Genomic DNA, 19988 nt, shown 5'->3' with positions numbered 1-19988 from the left:
GTCAAAATAATTCATTAAAGATCCGTAGTCTCTCCTTTGTGTCCACACATTTCTGTCGTTGACATGACATGACATGAAATAGAGTAAATGTACCTACTTTCTACAAACATTCAGCCGCTGTGAGTGGCTGTGGAGAGAGAGATTACACGCCATTACGTTCAGTCCATCCATCAAGCCAGTGAACGTACCGCAATAAAACCAGCAGCACACATTTCTGTCGTTCCTGACCTGAGCATAAAGAAAAGGAAAGTTATCTGAATCTGTACAAGATGCCCTGGTTGGCTCTGACTCTGTTGGCTCTCTGAAAAAAGTTTGAAAGAAGTAGCGAAACAACTGGATCTGTGAGCTCTTAGTTGGATGAATTATGGAGATAACGTCTTTATTTGAACCTAAATGATTTTTTAGCTGACCTACTGGCTGTCACCGGAGCGACTCGATGCGCTTATGCGTGAAAGATAAAGATCCAAAGTGATAAAGAGCAACATGGAGATTGCCTCTCATCTGCGCAATGAGTCAAGCGATGTAGAACGCACAGATACCAACCCCGCCTCAAAGGTAAGAATCCACCCGCATTCTTACGGTCCAGTCATTATCACGCACAAGGAAAAGACGTCTATTTTTTTTGGAGACTCAGAATGAGTGAACTTGCGCAACAGGTTTCAGTAGCAGTGTCGTGCAGACACAAAGCGAAAACAAAACACTGACTTAAAGACAAATGGGAACGAACATCTGGTTTGAAATGTATACATTGGAGCAGCGCTACTTCTGCTTTACTGGTAAGATCATTTACATTAGCCTGTATTATATCTGTTTAGCCCTTCCATTAAATGCCAGTTGAATTTAGTGAGTTGCTGTCATTTATTTCCTGTCCCCATACTCCCGTAGCCATGCTGCTCCTTGCATGTAAAATACACACTGACCTCACTAGGTGCATTTGTAGTATGTTGCATTTTAAAATTTGGTTTGATCTTAAGAAAATCACAAGCCTTTCTCAGCATGTCAGGATTTCATTTTGTTCAAGGTATACCTTTGTTAAAATTCTTTATCTGCTCATGTTTTATTAACCCTAACCCTAACCCTAAGAACGCTGCTTGTTTCTGGGAAAAGTTCTGATTGGTCCGTAATGATGAGAGCCACATTAAAGCCATTTTTATTTACAGTCATAAGGGAAGTTTTAATTATCACCTTTTGAACAAGGCACAAATTAAGTCATGCATGTTTCCCCTTGCCCTCCCTCTTGTACTTTTGTCTCTTTTTGCGTTGCTTTTGTGTGTATTTGTGTTCCACGGTCAGTATTTTTGTAAGAATCCAGATTTCCAGAATAATGATAAGCACTATACCAGTGTGTTGGCACATTCAGTGTTAAGTGCAATGGATACAAAACTCGTTTTTAATGTAGGTAGTAATACTACTTGGAATCGGAAAAATGTTATTTCTTGAATTGCAGACGGATAGTTTTTGGCGTTTCCATGAGACTGCTTCAAGAAAGGACCTGGAAACTTCGAGAATGGATTCCAGGTAAGAAACGGTAGCAAAGTGCTGGAAAATAAAATAACCAACATGTCAGTGGAATTGTTTTCACTGAGTCACTGAGATCCTCTTCCTCATTCCTGACATAGCATGGCACCAACACTGACTTGGAACTGATGAACTGCTTAGATTTGGTGGTCAAAGGTCAAGGTCAGTGTGACCCAGGTGTGCTGTCTGGCCTGGGCATTCAGGGCTGTAACCCAAAGATTATTTTTTTGGCCTTGAGTAAGTCTCTACTTTGAGCGCTTTGTTACTACATCACTTAATCCCAGTAACAGAAGAACAAATTTTGATCATTTTGTATATTAAGTGAACAGAGTATTGTATTTTATCAAATCAGAGAGGGTGTATTTTGAGTCGTAGATAGTCTTTGTGGGTAAACTTGGCAACAGCACAGAGTGACAGTGGCTCAGGTAACCGCTGTGCATATGTCAGCGACCCACTGCATGTTCTGTACCATTTCTCTGTGCAGTAGCACCAAGGAGCATCGCCCTTGTCATAAATAGATTCGAGTCTCTCTGTGTTTGGACACTGACACGAGTTTTGTTATTTTATTGGATTACCAAAACATATTTAAGCTACAGTTACATTATACATGTAGACTTAAAGGGGAATTACCATTTTTACAACCTGGACCTTATATCTGGCATAAAATACGATTGTTTACTCACCCATAGAACTTTGGTGTCAGTTTGAGTCATTCGGAAGATATTTAGATCAACGTATATCCATATAGTGGGAGTGATCGGGGCACGAAACACAGCCTCTAAATAACGCATTATTTGCCGCGAAACTCGTTCATTTCACCAGTATTTTGTTATGATGCACTAGTTGAGTCCGGAGTTACCTGTTATCATCATCCGGGGTCTGTAGATGAATTACTATTCCTATAAATTACAGGTAAACAGGTAAAGGTCAGAGTTTAGTAGGTCAATCTACAGACCCCGGACCCACATCATGTGTTCAAAGGAGATTTTAATCTAAGTGTTACACCCATCTCATGTGCGTATGGGGCAGGGCCTGGCTTACTCTTATAAAGTAATAATGCAGTGATCCTAAATAATATCATACAATGACTCGTATCTCACAAGCGCAACCTAAATCAGCATGAACTTAACTCTTGTGTTTTTATATGTTTTTTCTGTATTTGAACCATATGTATGAATTTTTACAGCCTTCAGTACATAACGAACTTTAATGAATTATGACTCTATTTGTTATCAAAATAAATAAATTGCTTTAGCAAGGGCTACATAAGTGAATCAGTCCTAGGCTGTGAAAGTAAAATCCATTAAAGACATACACTCATCAGGCATAACATTAGAGAAGTGAATGACATTGACCATCTTGTGACAATTCAATGTCCTGCTGGGAAACTTTTGGACCTGGCATTCATTCATGTGGATGTTACTTAGACATGTAGCACCCACCTAGACCAGACCAGGTACCGCCACCCCATAGTAATGACACTCCTTGATGGCAGCAGCCATCCCCAGCAGGATGCAGCCTGACACAGACACACACACAAAACACTTTAGGAACAACTAAAAAAAAAAAAAACATGAAGAATAGCAAAAGGTGTTGTCCTGGCCTCCAAATTCCCAAACTGATCAAGTATCTGTGGGATGAACTGGAACAAGCCTGATCCACAGAGGCCTTGTGCACTGTAGATATGTTTAGCCAAATAAATCGGCACCGTCAATAGCGTTTAATAGTATTTCACACCTTAGCCGGGATAAAAAAAGACATAAAAATGCGTTATATCTCCGAAACTAAAGGTCTAATAACTTTAGACAGTGACCTTCACCAGCAAATAGTTGATGTGCATCCTCATTCTCTTTGTTACCGCAGGATGTTTGATGAAGTTGTTAACTGACTGTCATTGAGATGATCTGGACCGTTCCTCTGCTAGCGTTAGTGGATGTGCATCATGCATTGCAGTAGTACATTTATTGTATTGCAGTACTAACTTACATATTCTGCATGTCACGGTGGAACGGGCCAGATCTTAAGAAAAGTATTTCCGCACACTCGAGTGACTGACCGGGCTCAGAAGAGGCATCCGTGTTTTGATTATCACATGAACTGATGAACTGATGAGCTGGCTGAAGGTTAAAGCTGATGTAGCGTGCAGACCGTGTGGAGACAGGTGGTTGACTCTTGGCTGCATAAAACTATGCGTGATGCGGGCAGGAAGATGCCTGAAGAGCTGGTCGAACAGGCTCGCCACATGAACGAAATGAACTAAGTAAGACACAGATAGCACGCAGAAGCATCGCAAGAATCTAGGAATGCGAGCTGTTTGGCCTGAAAAGGTCAGCACCCACTTTATGTAACACACAGATCTGGACAGTCGAATGTCTTGAATCAAATCTGAACCGTGCAGTCCTATCTCCAGTTTTCACATTTTAAGTCAATGCAATGTGCAACAATCAGAAAGAGGCAAACAAACTCAAAAACCGTCTCTTCAGAAGCTGTACAGTAGAAACCATGATGGTTAACAGCGTCAGCCTCATGTCAGTCACATTCTTGTGAACGCAATCAATATCTCAGGAATGCCTCGAGGGAATTTGTTCGATTTGGCACAACTGTCAATAAGAACTAATTAGAAATCACTGTGATATGTTCTGCAACAACACTCAAAATTTCTCTTCTCTTCTTTTTGCTTACCACATATATTAGTTTGGAAAGACATAGATGTACAATGCCACTTGACTAGTTGGGCAGGCTGTGACAACGTGGCATGAATACATCACATTAATACTTTTTATGGACGCTCAAAAGGGTTTTTAAGGTTTGTCACTGTTGACTGTTTTTATTTGTAGCCCGACTGAGGATCACAGACCAGTTTCGCATACACAGAGCAATGTTTCTATGAGAAGTGATGACTCCAAGGATGTACCAAGAAACTTCGGCAAAGAAGAACCAAGGTGAGGAATTTTGGTCACACTTGTGTTTGATAGAAGAGATATTAGAGTGTACTGATGTGAATGAGTCACATCTTGAAACACAAACATATGTGTAAATAATGTAGAAACAGGCCATTAAAAGGGAATTACAGTTTTTTGCAACCAGGACCTTATTTCTGGCATAAAATACGATCGTTTACTCACCCATATAACTTTGGTGTCATTTGGAGTCGTTTGGAAGATATTTAGATCAGGTGGCGCGCCGTGTATATCCATATAGTGGGAGTGATCAGGGCACCGAAACGCAGCCTCTAAATAACGCATAATCTGCCGCGAAACTCGTTCATTTCACCAATATTTTGTTATGATATGCTAGTGCTATTCCATGTTGAGTCCGGAGTTACCTGTTATCACCATCCGGGGTCTGTAGATTAACCTACTAACCTCTGACCTGGATGATGTCATCTCTGAGCGCTGTGCGCACCCGCGATGGTCGGCTTGTTTACTTGTAATTTATATGAATAGTAATTAATCTACAGACCCTGGATGATGATAACAGCTAACTCTGGGAATAGCACTAGCGTATCAAAACGAGTTTCGCAGCAGATAATGCGTTATTTAGAGGCTGTGTTTTGGTGCCCCCGTCACTCCCACTATATGGATATACGCAGATCTAAATATCTTCTGATTCACTACAACTAACACAAAAGTTATATGGGTGAGTAAACAATCGTATTTTATACCAGAAATAAGGTCCAGATTGTAAAAAAAAAAAAAAAAACTTTAAGCCAAGCACTAATGGTAGGATCAAACATTTACTTTTGTGTTTTGAGATGGTCACTTGATCCAGTCATAAAGTATCTCAGGAACATCTTTTTGCTTACCACATATATTAGTTTGGAAAGACATAGATGTACAATGCCGCTTGACTAGTTGGGCAGGCTGTGACAATGTGGCATGAATACATTCCATTAATACTTTTTATGGATGCTCAAGAGGGTTTTTAAGGTTTGTCACTGTTGCCTGTTTTTATTTGTAGCCCGACTAAGGATCACAGCCCAGTTTCACGTACACACAGCAATGTTTCTATGAGAAGTGATGACTCCAAGGATGTACCAAGAAACTTCGGCAAAGAAGAACCAAGGTGAGAAATTGTGGTCACACTTGTGTTTGATAGAGGAGATATTGGAGTGTACTGATGTGAATGAGTCCCATCTTGAAACATAAACATATATGTAAATAATTTAAAAATAGGCCATTAATAGCAGAAGCGCAACTAGTGTGACCTCTTGTTTGTCCTATTCTTAATGAATGCCAGCGATATCTCAGGAACACCTAGAGGGAACTTCTTCAAATTTGGCCCAAATGTTCAAGAGGAATTGATTTGAATTCAACAGATAAATACTGTAGTGTTTTCTTTATGCTCAAAGGGGATTTTAAGGTGTGTCACTGTTTCTTGTTTTATTTGTAGCCCGATTGAGCATCACAGACCAGTTTCACGTACATATAGCAATGTTTCTATGAGAAGTGACGACTCCAAGGATGTACCAAGAAACTTCAGCAAAGAAGAACCAAGGTGAGAAATTGTTGTTAGTTCAGTGCTTTGATGGAGACAGAATGGAAACTAGTATTAAGCCAAGCACTAATGGTAGGATCAGACATTTATTTTTGTGTTTTGAGATGGTCACTTGTTTTCAAATGATCCAGTTATAAAGTCGTACATTTTTCTTGACTTGACTGAGAGAAATGCTGGACCTCGGCCAACCACAGCTTTCAGTAATAATGTTTGTGACTTACTTTGGTGTGATGGTCAGATCTTTACATGTGCAGATGACACAGAAAATCAAATCCAAACCATTCCTTTTAAAGGTTTTAGGCAATGTGTCTGATCACTGTGACATCATAATGTTCTGCAAAAACGCTCAGAACCTCTTCTTTCTGCTCACGATATATATTAGTTTGGAAAGACATAGATGTACACTGCCACTTGACTAGTTGGGCAGGCTATGACAATGTGGCATGAATACATCACATTAATACTTTTAATGGATGCTCAAAAGGGTTTTTATGGTTTGTCACTGTTGCCTGTTTTTATTTGTAGCCCAACTGAGGATCACAGACCAGTTTTGCGTACACACAGCAATGTTTCTATGAGAAGTGATGACTCCAAGGATGTACCAAGAAACTTCGGCAAAGAAGAACCAAGGTGAGAAATTGTGGTCACACTTGTGTTTGATTGTCAATTTCCCCGCGGGAACCTCCCAAAGGGATCAATAAAGTTGTCTATCTATCTATCTATCTATCTAGAGGAGATATTAGAGTGTACTGATGTGAATGAGTCCCATCTTGAAACACAAACATATATGTAAATAATTTAGAAATAGGCCATTAAAAGCAGCAGCGCAACTAGTGTGAGCCCTCATTTGTCCCATTCTTGTGAAAACCAGCAATATCTCAGGAACATCTGGAAGGAACTTCTTCAAATTTGGCCCAAATGTTCAAGAGTTGATTTGAATTTGGTGCAAAAACATCATTAGGACATCTCAAGACACGTTCTATACTATCTACTAAGGTTTGTCACTGTGACTGTGTTTTATTTTTAGCCCACCCACACCTCCAAACACCACTGTCTCTGTGAGAAGTGATGACTCCAATGATGTACCAGAATACTTCAGCGAAGAAGAATCAAGGTAGGAAACTGTCATATATTTGGTACTATCATTATGTAGAGGTGTAACTAATGCACCACATTCTCTGAATGAAAAGGGCTATTCAATTCTATTCTGAATGATGTTTAATGACTTTACTGCACTGGCTTTGACCAGAATCAACAAGGTTGTGATTTCAGAGACATAAATACAAATCAAAACTTTCTGAAAAATATTTTTCTTTTTGTTATATTTTACACTCAGTGTAAAGTATGATAAATAAATAGATAAATGAGGTTTGTAACTATTGCAGTTACAAACCTTAGCCAACCAGCTGCTGACTCTAACCGCTAATCGCTAACTCTTTTTTTCTGAACAAATTCCTTTAATACTGATATTTACTTTACTACTCATGTCCACAGAATTAAAACATATTTTCCACAAATGTTTTTTACAGCCCTCTGAAGAAGAAAACACCAGTGACATCTGTGCCCGTAAGCAGCTCCATTACATGGGACCTACCTGAAGGTGACACCCTGGACTTGAGACAAGGTTTGGAATACAAATAATAACAAAGTTTAGATTTAACCTTTAAGACATTTTTAAGCTTTAGTGCCTTATAAGACACACACACACAGAGTATAGAAATATACCGATCAGCCACAACATTAAAACCACTGACAGGAGAAGTAAATAACATTGATCATCTTGTGACAATACAAAGTTCTGCTGGGAAACGTTTGGACCTGGCTTTCATTTGTGTGGATGTTGCTTAGACATGTAGCACCCACCTAGACCAGACCAGGCACCCCCACCCCATAGCAATGACACTCCTTGATGGTAGCAGCCATCCCCAGCAGGATGCAGCCTGACACAGGCACACACACAAAAATAATTTAGGAACAACTCAAAAAAACATGAAGAACAGCACAAGGTGTTGACCTGGCCTCCAAATTCACTAGATCGCAAAGTGATCAAGTATCTGTGGGATGATCCACAGAGGCCCCTTCCCTCAATTCATAGGACCCCCCCCCCCCCACCACTAACAACATCCTGTTGCCAGACACCACAGGACACCCTCAGAAGGCCCATGTCCATTCTCTGATGAGTCACAACTGTTTTGGAGGCACAAGGAAGACCTACACAATATTACGTCATAATGTTTTGCCTGATCAGTGTATAGGTTAAATATATGACCCCTCATTTCACAGCACCATAATACTTGATATATGTTATGCATATTAAAGTAGTCATGCTTAATACTTCATTGTAGCCTATATCCCCTACATGCAAAGACCCATGGAATTTGATATACCTGGCTGACATGCAGATAACTCTGTCCCACATGGCTGGCATGCCTCTGCTCAGGGTCGACCGGTTGGACTAATAGTTCTCTTCATGTGTTGTACTTTCTCTATTTAGAAAAACATATCAAAAAGAGACTCACAGAGGATGGGAAGAGAAGAATATTGGACCTGTATGAAAGTCAAGAGGAGAATCATTCAGAACCCTATGAGATGGAGATAAACAAAATCTCCAATAATATATTTCAGTCAATGAAAAAGACTGTGCGAACAATGCTAACAAAGGGAGTGACTGGTGTTGGTAAAACATTTTACTCAAGGATGTTCATGGTCGACTGGGCAAAAGGAAAGTCCAACCAAAACATAGACTTGATAGTCCCACTCCACTTCAGAGAGCTGAATGAAAGAAGAGACACAGTTCAAAGTATGGAAGATCTGCTTAATGATTTTTTAAAAGATGTCCAACCGAGAGGGATTCGCAACCATGAGTGTAAAGTAGCTTTTATCCTTGATAACTTGGAAGAGTGTGAGCTTCCTCTTGACTTTGAAAGAAACAGAAAACTGACCCATATACAAGAGCGGGCCTCGATGGACGCGCTGCTAACAAACCTCATCAAGGGGGATTTGCTTCCCGCCGCTCATGTTTGGATCATCTCTCAACCTTCAGGAGTGGAGAAAATTCCTCCTAAATATTTTGAGAAAGTGACACAGTTTCGAGGTAGTAGACTCATTCACTGATGTTTTTCAGCAGCACATACCTGTACACTGAAAATAGACATAGTATTAATAATTGCTGATAATAATGAGGCAATGAGGTTTCTTCTGAATTTTCAAGAAACCCAACCCATCTATTGAGACCACAGCATCAGTGATTTAACGTCCATCCTCACAGTGCAAACTGACATTCATTACTGTTTACAGTGCATTCGCTGAAGTCATTAAATCATTTCTATTGTTGTTTTCTCCTTTCAGTGTACGATGTCAAACAGAGACTAGCAGAAGATGGGAAGAACAGAATCTTGGCGCAGTATGAGGAAAAACTGAGACAAAAGGAGATGGATTCAGAAATCTACGAGATAGTCCAAAACAAGGAACATGGAGTTAAGCTAGTACAAACCTACAATGATATATTTCAGTCAAAGGACAAGACCGTGCGAACAGTGCTAACAAAGGGAGTGGCTGGTGTTGGTAAAACATTTTACTCACGGATGTTCATGGTCGACTGGGCAAAAGAAAATTCCAACCAAAACATAGACTTGATAGTCCCACTCCACTTCAGAGAGCTTAATGAAAGAAGAGACACAGTTCAAAGTATGGAAGAGCTGCTTAATGATATCTTGAATGATGTCCAACAAAAGGATGTTTGGAACTATGAATGCACATTAGCTTTTGTCCTTGATGGCTTGGAAGAATGTAAACTTCCTCTTGACTTTGAAAACAACAGAAAACTGACAGGTACACAAGAAGCAGCCTCGATGGACGAGCTGCTAACAAACCTCATCAAGGGGGATTTACTTCCCACTGCTTATCTCTGGATCATCTCTCAACCTTCAGGAGTTGGCAAAATTCCTCAAGAGCATATTGAGAAGGTTACAGAATGTCGAGGTAAGAAACAACATATCATAGACGCAAATGTGTCAATGTTAAAAATAATAACTTTGATGACATTTATATTGCATTCAGGCTCTATTCATCCTCTTCTAATGTGTCACATTCATTGTGTTTATTCAGAGTCGTTGAAGCGTCGGGAGCGGCTTGTATCAAACCTAAAACAAAGATTTCTCAGAGAACACGCTCAAGTTGAAGACATCACTCATCCTAACCAGACAAACACACAACGCATCATGAGAGAAAACAGTGATGGTAACGATGAGAATAATGGACAAAACATGGCAGAATCATTGACACAAGTGAATGTGTCAGATATCTTCAAAGGTGAAAGAGGAAAGAATATCAGAACTGTGCTGACTACTGGAGAATCTAATATCGGAAAATCATTCCATGTGCAGAAATTCATAAAAATGTGGGCAGAAAATAACATGAACAAGGGTTCAATGTTGACTTGGGTTATAGATACAGCCAAGAGTATTGTTGGTGTTGCCAAAAACAATTTAGAAGTTGTATTTCCAATTAACTTTTCTGAGCTTAACTTGATAAAACACACAAAAGTCAGTTTGGTGGGACTTCTTAATCATTTGTTTGAGGAGACCAAAGAATCTGTCATCTCTAACTATGGACGGTTCAAAGTTCTGTTTGTCTTGGATGGACTGGATGCATTTCAGCATCCTCTGGACTTTGACAACAGTGTCAAGTTGACTGATGAGAGAGAGCCAGCCTCAGTGGATGTGCTATTGACAAACCTCATCAAAGGAAACCTGCTTCCTTCAGCCCGTGTCTGGATAACTTCCCGACCTTCAGCTGCTAAACAGCTGCCTGATGACTGTGTTGACAGGAGGACAGAAATACATGGTAAGCAAAGATTACACAGTGGATATTTAAAGTCAGCTAGGTTTTGTGGTGCAACGAAGTAAATTAAAGATGAGGCCAAGAACAATCTTTTCAGAACTGTTATACTTAAGTCACCTTAAAGGACAACTCCGGTGCAAAATGAACCTGGGGTTAATAACACATGTGTACCGAGTTCGACCGTTCTCTGGTATTTGTTTTCATGCATTTGTTTTGTTAGTCAAATGTGACCAGTTTTCTTGCAAACCGCTAATTAGCGTATAACGCTAGCCTTCGGGGCACACTTACACATAAAAAGAAATCGCTATTTCTATACCACTAACAAGGCTCACAATATCACCGCACTTACACGGTAGCATAACTAGGGTCTCTACATGTAAACCGAAGCATTGAGAACTTTGCAAGTATACAGGCAGTTTATTAAAAAAGGAACACAGTACCGTTCATGTCTGGCTCGCATATCCAGGCGGGCGCCATCTTGGGGAAACTGAACTCTCTTCGTTCAGTGCTTCTCTATGCTCTCAGTGCTTTCTTCCGGCAACAGACAGGCTAGCGTTATACGCTAATTAGCGGTTTGCAAGAAAACTGGTCACATTTGACTAACAAAACAAATGCATGAAAACAAATACCAGAGAACGGTCGAACTCGGTACACATGTGTTATTAACCCCATTTTCATTTTGCGCCGGAGTTGTCCTTTAACTACATGAGTGTGCATAGCCTTTAATAACTGTGTATGCTGTTGTGTTAAGAATTAAATTCTCATTAAGCTCATATGAAGTAGTGACACTTATTAACTTTCCAAATAAATCCCAGGGTTTCTTGTGGAATGTTTCTGACATTTTATTGGTTGCATACTTGTACAAGAACCATTTTAAGCCACAAAGTGCTTAAAAAGCATCTATAGGAGCTCATTGTTGAAAGAAAGTGTCCTTTCAAAATTGATTAGAAGACAAAGTGAAAACTGGTCAAGGAGGCTGTCAAAATCCTGACAACAACATTAAATGAGCTGCAGTTTTTGCATCCAAGTACTGGTAGCTTATGGATGCAAAAGACCTGAGAGCAAGTGTCAATTCCAAATAATTTCAGTGCAAAACTGCCTGCACTTTCAGTTGGTCAGTATATACCAGTGTCATTTCTGTCAACAATTCTTTCTTATGCAAAAATGTTTTCTTACAGAGAGGCCTGATGTTGCAAGTCAAAGAAAACTGAAGTCTCAACTGAAGGAGCAATTTACACGTGTGTCTGAAGGGATTGATAGGCAGAGAACCTCTGCCCTTCTGAATGAGATTTACACAGATCTCTACATCACAGAGGGGGACAGGGGAGAGATCAGCGAGTTCAGACAGGTCCAAGATGCAAAGTTCAAACCAATGAGAGAAGAATCAGTCATTAAATATCATGACATCTTCAGACCTGCATCTGAAAATAATCCCATTAGGACTGTGTTGACGATCGGAGTGGGAGGCATTGGAAAAACATTCGCATCAATGAAGTACATGCTGGACTGGGCCGAGGGTACGGCAGTTGAAAACATTCATTACACATTTCCACTTCCTTTCCGGGAGCTGAATTTGAGAAAAGAAACACAACACAGTTTTGAGGAACTACTTCATCAGTTCTTCCCAGCTATGGAAAGTTCTGAGATAACCGACTATGACAAATATCAAATCCTGATTGTTCTGGATGGTCTTGATGAATGTCGCCTTGATCTCCAGTTTAATGAAACTAATTACTTAACAGATGTGAGGGAGCCAACCTCAGTGGATGTTCTGTTGACAAACCTGATCCAAGGAAATCTGCTTCCCAAAGCTCAAATCTGGATCACCTCCCGGCCTGCAGCCTCCAACCATATTCCTCCTGATAAAGTTGACAGAGTTACGGAGGTGCGAGGATTCAATGATGAGCAAAAGGAAGAGTATTTCAGGAAGAGATTCAGTGACAAGGACCTGGCTGAAAAAATCTTCTCACATGTGAAGAATTCAAGGAGTCTGTACACCATGTGTCACATCCCAGTTTTCTGTTGGATCATTTCAAAAGTCCTGGAGGATTTTGTGAACCAAAATAAAGAAGAGGGGATGCCCAAGACTCTGACTGACATGTACATACACTTTCTCTTGCTGCAGTGCAGACAGGCTAATGTGAAGTATAGTGAAGATGGAACAGGTGAGACTACTGAGACAGGTCCATGCTGGAATGAAAGAAACAAGGAGACAATATTATCTTTAGGGAAACTAGCTTTTGAGGAGCTAGAGAAAGGAAACCTTCTCTTCACTGAAGACAACCTGACAGCACGTGGCATTGACATCACAAATGCTGCCGTCTTCTCTGGGTTATTCACTCAGATCAAGAGAGAAGGTCGTGGGCTGTACCAACAGAAACTGTTTTGCTTTGTTCATTTGAGCATACAAGCATTCTTAGCGGCATTATATGCCTTTCACACATTCAACAACAAGGGTAAAAATGTGCTTGTGAAACCCACTTCAGTGGTTTCTTGTGTGTCTGCATCAGACTTCTACAAGAAAGCAGTGGACAAGGCTCTAGATAACAAAAATGGGGACTGGAATCTGTTTCTACGCTTTCTGCTTGGACTCTCCATGGAGACTAACCAGAAACTGTTGCAAGAGCTGCTGAAAAAGACAGAAAAATACCAGGAGACCTACAAGAAAACAGTTGAGTACATTAAAAAGAAGATCAGTGAAGACATCAGTGATCTGGATAAACATCTCAATCTGTTCCACTGTTTGAATGAGCTCCATGACGACTCCCTTGTTAACGAAGTTAAAAAGTACCTGCGGTCGGAAACAGTGCCTTTTGAAAGTTTCTCTGCCTCACAGTGGTCTGCACTGACTTTTGTGCTGTTGACATCAGATGAGAAGTTTGATGTGTTTGATCTTAAGAAGTTCCTGAAATCAGAGAAGGTTCTTCTGGGACTGTTGCCATTGGTCAGAGCCTCCAAAACTGCTTTGTAAGTACTTTACTGCACTTAATGAATCAAATTGCAGTTGATGTAAATCAAGCCCTGATGGGGCTAATACTTCACATTGCCAGATGTTCTGGGACAAAGTTCCACACTTGCTCTCACCTCTGATTGTTAGGAGGGGTGATCATGATAAATCGCCACAAAACTCCTGTAGACTGAGCCCAGCATTACTTTAGCTAGTTAGTACATTACTTCAGTCCAGAAACACTGCTTTAAGCATCATGTCGAGTAATCACTGATCACGTGACAATAATAACACGAATGACACAGAAAAGACAAGTGAGGAGCCCAGTGGGTCGTTCAAGCAAGCAGCGGTTGGTTAAGTGTATGGAAATACTTCACTAAAGATGAAGCCCATACTGCCGTGACATGCAGAATATGTAAGTCAGTCCTGAAATACAACAAAAGTAGACCTCTTAGACCTTTAGCTGTAGTAGCTACACAGCTTCGGAGATTTACCACATTTTTCAGTGGCACTATGCCATCTTACAGCACGCTGTAGAGTACTATTTAATGCTTCTGATGATGCCAATTTATATAGACTATACATATCTGCAGAACACAGTATGTAGCGCATGGGCTGTGTGTTATGTGTGCAATGGACTGGTTTGAAATTTATTTTAAGATCTGTTGTTGTCTATTAGTTGACATTGTTGCTGTGGCTGTAGAGCGTGTTTTGTCCTTGATGTCAGTGAATGCACCATGCGTTAGCCATAAGTTATTGAGAGTTTGCAGAGTGAGGGCCGCATATTAGAAGTGTCACTGTTAGCATAGGCTATGGTCAACAGTAGCCCGTGTTCATGCTTCATTAAACTTGAAGAAAAGCCTCCATAGCTTTATTTGTGTGAGACGCTACAATATATATTTAAGGTGAGAATACAGATTTCATTGTTACAAAGCATTACTTTCTACTGTTTATATTAGTGACTTCATCAGAGAGTAGTCGACGTCAACTCAACTTTCACCACACAATAGTCGAAAAAAAAAGTCGTGCAACCCCTAGTAGGTAGTCAGTTCATTGGGGTTAACACAACATTGGGGTATCTGGTTATTACAGACCCTAGTAATGTGACCCTAGTTAGAAATGATGTAGGTGGCTTCTTGTTGCTCCACTAGTGACTTACAGAGCTTTCCATAGTTGTTGTGTCCAGCAGACTTTCTGATTACAATTGTTTTCACAGACTGAGTGATTGTGAGCTAACTGAAGAATCCTGCAGTGGGCTGTCATCTTTAGTCCTCAGCTCTGCATCCTCCAATCTCACAGAGCTGGACCTGAGTCATAATGACCTGTTTGATTCAGGTGTGCAGCGAATTGCAGATGGACTTAAGAGTCTCCACTGTAAACTGGTGATTCTCAAGTAAGTGTACTTTGCTTTTACTATTGTTTTACTACAGTGTCATGCTGGTCTAATAAATTAATAAATTGCAAATTTGGAAGTCTGATTGATTTAAATTGAGATGCACAAAAGTTAATACCTTTTAGAACACCAAAACCTTTCCATCTTTACTTTATTGTACAACATTAAATAGACATGCATTTAGATTCAGAAGCATTTATTCAAATGTAATAAATGTAAAACACACAACACAATATCCAATCTAACTAACTGCATTTAACTATCCTTTTACAAAACATTTTATTAACATTAATAGTGTCGTAAAAAAAATAAGTGCAATTTTTGCGCATTGCTGCCATCTACACTTTAGTTGTGACTCTCAGTGTTGTGTTGTGTCCCGCAACTCTTATTAAAACAGTGCGACCCCTAGTGGACAAATTAGGCCTAGCAAATTAGACTTATAGCTGAAGCTAAAAGAGCTGTCCTATGATTGGCTGGTGACCTGTTCAAACTCTTGGACATGCGGTTACTGAAAATGAATGAGTTACTTTTATTGAAATTTTGCAGTTAACGTCTTGCGATGTCATTTTTGCACTTTACAAATTCATCCCACGGGCCAGATTGGACCCTCGGGCGGGCTGGTTTTGGCCTGTGGGATGCATGTTTGACACCCCCGCCAGGTTCCAGGGGGACTTCAGCCTGTCCCATGTGTCATTGCACTAAAGTCAGAATATCCTTCTATCACAGGGACTACACAGGACAGGGCAAAGACACAAACAACCATTCACCCTCACATGCACACCTACGGCCAATTTAGAATCACCGATTAACCTCGGTTATGAACACATTTTAGGTTAAATTTAAGAAATAGGATAGTTGACTAGCAAAACTAGCATCAGCTCAGCGTTGTGGCAAAGCCAGTCACTCAACAACAGAATTATGAAACGTCACAGTAATACTGTTAAGTGGAAAAAACAAATCCATTCATACACAGTGGCAGATCCATGCTTAGCAGTGTAAGCAATTACCCTATTTTAGCTGTGTATGCCCAGGTAGTTACTAGTGCATGAAAGAAAAATTGTTTCTCGGATTGTGCTGCTTTATTAACTCTTTCTCTGTAAAGAAAGAATAGTTCGAACAAAATCTGGCTATCGACCAGACAGCTGACAGCTTTTTTGCTAACCACTGGTAACCAGAGGGGAAACAAAAACATCTCTGTGTGTCTGGTCTGCAGGTTGTCAGGTTGTCAGGTGACACATGAAGGCTGCTCCTTTCTGGCCACCGCTCTCAAGTCCAACACAACCTCCCACCTGGAAAAACTGGATCTGAGCTACAATCACCTAGGAGAAAATGGGATGGCAGAGCTCTCTGCCATAGCTGAGGATGTGAAGCTGTGGTATGTTACGATTTCAGAGTTTGTGTGTATATCTGCAGTGATATATACACCAATCAGGCATAACATAACCATTTATGACCACTGAAAGGAAAAGTGAATAACACTGACCATCTTGTGACAATTCAATGTTCTGCTGGGAAACTTTCGGACCTGACATTCGTGTGATTGTTCCTGAGACATGTACCTCTCACCTAGACCGGACCAGGCACCCCCACCCCATAGCAATGATACTCCTTGATGGCAGCAGCCATCCCCAGCAGGATGCAGCCTGACACAGACACACACATAAAAACACTTTAGGAACAACTAAAAACAAAACAAAACATGAAGAACAGGACAAGGTGTTGATCCGAAACTGATCAAGTATCTGTGGGATGATCCACAGAGGCCCCTTCCCTCAATTCATAGGACCCAAAGGCCCCCACTCACAACATTGTCTTACCAGAGACCACAGGACACCCTCAGAAGGCTCATGTCCATTCTCTAATGAGTCACAACTGGTTTGGAGGCACAAGAGAGACCAGGACATAGGTCATAATGTTATGCCTGATCGGTGAACAGTAGGTGATTGTATTAGAGCAACTTTATTAAGACATTGAATACTCAAAGTCAAAACCCACAAAGCACTTTGCCGATTCAATTTGCTAAGTTGGTCAAGTCAAAGATTCATGGTCACCAATGATGAAGTTCATTATGAGCCAAGCATCGCCACTTAAATTCACAAAATTTAACCCCTTGACCTTCAGTGACAATTGTGATTCGGTGGTGTCATTCGGATTTGAAAACGTACCTTACGAAAGATGACATAACAACTGCAAAGCCAGTTTTGCTGCATAAAGACAGTGGCCATGGCATGAAAATAAACTGGCAGTTTGCAATATGGTAGTTCTGAAGCTTATCTAGTTGTATCTTGTTTTTTTTTGTTTTTTTTTCTTTTTACAGTTTTGACCACGATGGAGCGCAGCGCTTAAAATCAGGACTGAAGAAGTGTAAGTCTTTTTGTGAAAGTAATTTTCAGTATTTTATAGCTTTGTCAGAGACGATGCCTCATCTTGTTGAACTAAAGTTCAGATAATACGATTTTTGCATCAAGCTTGATTAAAGGTTCTAATGTTTTATTGTTTAATTTGTTTCTGTGTTTTTGGGATGTTCTCTTGTCTTCAAACTGCACAAAAACACCTAATTAAACGTTATTTCTTTCAGATGGAGTAAATCTGAAGCTTGATAAAAGCACAGCAAGCACAAGGCTCGTTCTGTCCAAGGGGAACAGAAAAGTAGCTATAGGCACGGTGGTGGATAAATTTGAACGACTTGGAAACAGTAAGAGGTTTAAGAGGACGCAGGTGTTTTGTGATGAGGGCTTCAAAGGCCTCTGCTACTGGGAGGTGGAATGGAAAGGGACGGTCGGTATTGCCATGGCATATCAAAGAGTGGGTAGAGGCTGGGACCATAGTGGTGGTCTAGGATGCAATGACATGTCCTGGAGTCTGATCTGCTCGAAGGCTCAATACACTGCCATACATGGGGACACATCAGAAGATATCAAAGGACCCTGTTCCCAAAAAATAGCAGTCTTCCTGGACTGGGAAGGTGGAACTCTGAGCTATTACAGTGTCTCATCAGGAGAGTTGAGCCACATTCACACCTTCCATGCAAAATTCACAGACCGTCTCTTCCCGAGCTTCTGGCTTAGGGCGGGCTCTGTGACCTTATGTGACATAGACTGAATTCCTCATAGATGCAAGTGAAGCACAACAATTTTACGCTGTTTTCACTTCACTCGCTCATACTGTAAATCCGGGGTGCCTAATAGGTCCATCAACTGGTAGATCATGAAGATAGTGCGGGTAGATCGCGTGCCATTGAAAAAAATGTTTTAGATGTTAGTCTATCATCTATCTGTTGCACCTTTTTTAGTTTTCATTGCAACATTGCCCTCAGTTCAGCAGTACATCAACAACAACAACTCAGGACTACCATCTTTCTTAAAAGGACAGCGCTATTTTTATTTTTCTAAAGGTGCAGTGCAACAATTTTTCTTCTTAGAATAATAAAAACAAAGATGGGTAGAGGTTTTAACACGGTAGCCACAATTAATATGACTTAGGGTAGGGTATGTAGGTCACTTTGACTTGGTCATTCTAATTGCATTTATTATTTTGCATACAAATTGTGTCATTTTCTGTTATTTACTTGTTTATACGATTAAATTATTCTGATACTGCAAGCCTATCGAAACAAACTCCTTAGTTGTCAGCTGTTTTTCAAATGTGTCATAGAAAGTGTCATGAAGGATCTACAAGGCCAGCAATCTAGTTTGCAGTCCGTTAACAGAGAACCCCTGTGCTACTGCCATAATAAATTGCTCCATATTTTAAATTTTCCATATATGTATCTAATGTTAGAAATATGGAATCCATATAATGTAATTTATATGAATTAGTTTTATTGATTTGTTTTGTAAATGTATGTTATTATGTCTGTAAAATATGCAGCTGGAATAAATAATAGTGATAATGATAATGTCTTTATAAATGAATTCAGTCTACTTCCTCTACATTATCTACCATGTTGACCACTTTGAGTTTTTGTCCCTTTGTTTGTTCGTGAGAGGGATTGGTCCCTTTAAGTCTTCAGCATCCCCCTGAATGTTGTTCCCACATTTACATCCCCGTTCACACCTGACATTAATATATGACTTAGGTGGTCCAATCACAAGTGGACAGCTTTAAGTAAATTCTTTCACACCTGGAATTAGACTGCGACCCCGCTCAGTTCTCTCATTAACATCAATCCCGGGCAGTCTGATTACAAGCAAGTGACCAGATTTAAGTGCCTGTGTTCACACCTGGTATTAAAACACATATCCAGATAGCTCTTCACATCCGATCTAAGTTTAGCGCTCTATATGCAAATAAACAAAGACATCATCCCGGGCGCAGTACAATATTTTAGCAGCTACTGTTCTAATGGATCTCTACTGCTGGTGCAGGACAAATAGACTGAGGAAGCCCTTTGTCCCCCGTGCCATCAAACTGTTTAACCACCACTCACTTGGGGGGAGGAGGACAAGGAGGAAAGAGACTGAAAGACAGGGGGGACAGCAAATTTTCTATATAATCTGCAATAATAGGGTGCAATAATATGTGCAGTTGGTATTTTTCTCCACGTATGTACAGTCACAATATTTAGTATTATTATTATTCTTTTCTGGGTGTATTATTCTTTTTCTATACAGTTTGTCTACATGTATGGCGCTGCAGCGATGGAGATGTCAATTTCCCTGCGGGAACCTCCCAAAGGGATCAATAAATCTATCTATCTATCTATCTATCTATCTATCTATCTATCTGTCTATCTATCGCTGTTTCAGAACCACAAACAGAGCTGTGTTATGCAGGGCTCTCAAGTCTCGT

General features: G+C 40.3%; 1 protein-coding gene across 2 annotated transcripts; it reads left to right on the top strand.

The window, feature by feature from the left end:
• Window positions 1-184: 184 nt before the first annotated feature.
• On the top strand, window positions 185-19095 carry LOC311494270 (uncharacterized protein). 2 transcript variants are annotated; one of them, XM_084553223.1, is made up of 14 exons: window positions 185-776; window positions 1448-1518; window positions 4356-5583; window positions 5911-6015; window positions 6541-6645; window positions 7043-7129; window positions 7545-7639; window positions 9364-9996; window positions 10123-10860; window positions 12036-13824; window positions 15021-15197; window positions 16411-16572; window positions 17515-17561; window positions 17776-19095. In XM_084553223.1, exons 3-14 carry the CDS (start codon window positions 5528-5530, stop codon window positions 18297-18299), a joined length of 4518 nt encoding a protein of 1505 aa, XP_084409349.1. In that variant the 5' UTR covers window positions 185-776; window positions 1448-1518; window positions 4356-5527; the 3' UTR covers window positions 18300-19095. The 2 variants fall into 2 exon arrangements, with proteins under 2 accessions (XP_084409349.1, XP_084409348.1); XM_084553222.1 differs by having other exon boundaries at window positions 9364-10860.
• Window positions 19096-19988: the final 893 nt, after the last annotated feature.

This window comes from Chelon labrosus (genome assembly GCF_963514085.1).
Source record: "Chelon labrosus genome assembly, chromosome: 10".
In the NCBI taxonomy this organism is placed as follows: Eukaryota; Metazoa; Chordata; class Actinopteri; order Mugiliformes; family Mugilidae; genus Chelon; species Chelon labrosus.
This window is presented reverse-complemented; position numbering and strand designations above follow the sequence as displayed.

What these genes read in the sequence shown, in the direction of transcription:
- LOC311494270 (XM_084553222.1), top strand. Translation starts at nt 5,528, where the DNA reads ATGAGAAGTGATGACTCCAAGGATGTACCAAGAAACTTCGGCAAAGAA. An exon ending in TTCAGCAAAGAAGAACCAAG is followed by an intron (nt 6,016 to 6,540) that starts GTGAGAAATTGT and finishes TTTTATTTGTAG; the next exon opens with CCCAACTGAGGATCACAGAC. An exon ending in CACCCTGGACTTGAGACAAG is followed by an intron (nt 7,640 to 9,363) that starts GTTTGGAATACA and finishes TTCTCCTTTCAG; the next exon opens with TGTACGATGTCAAACAGAGA.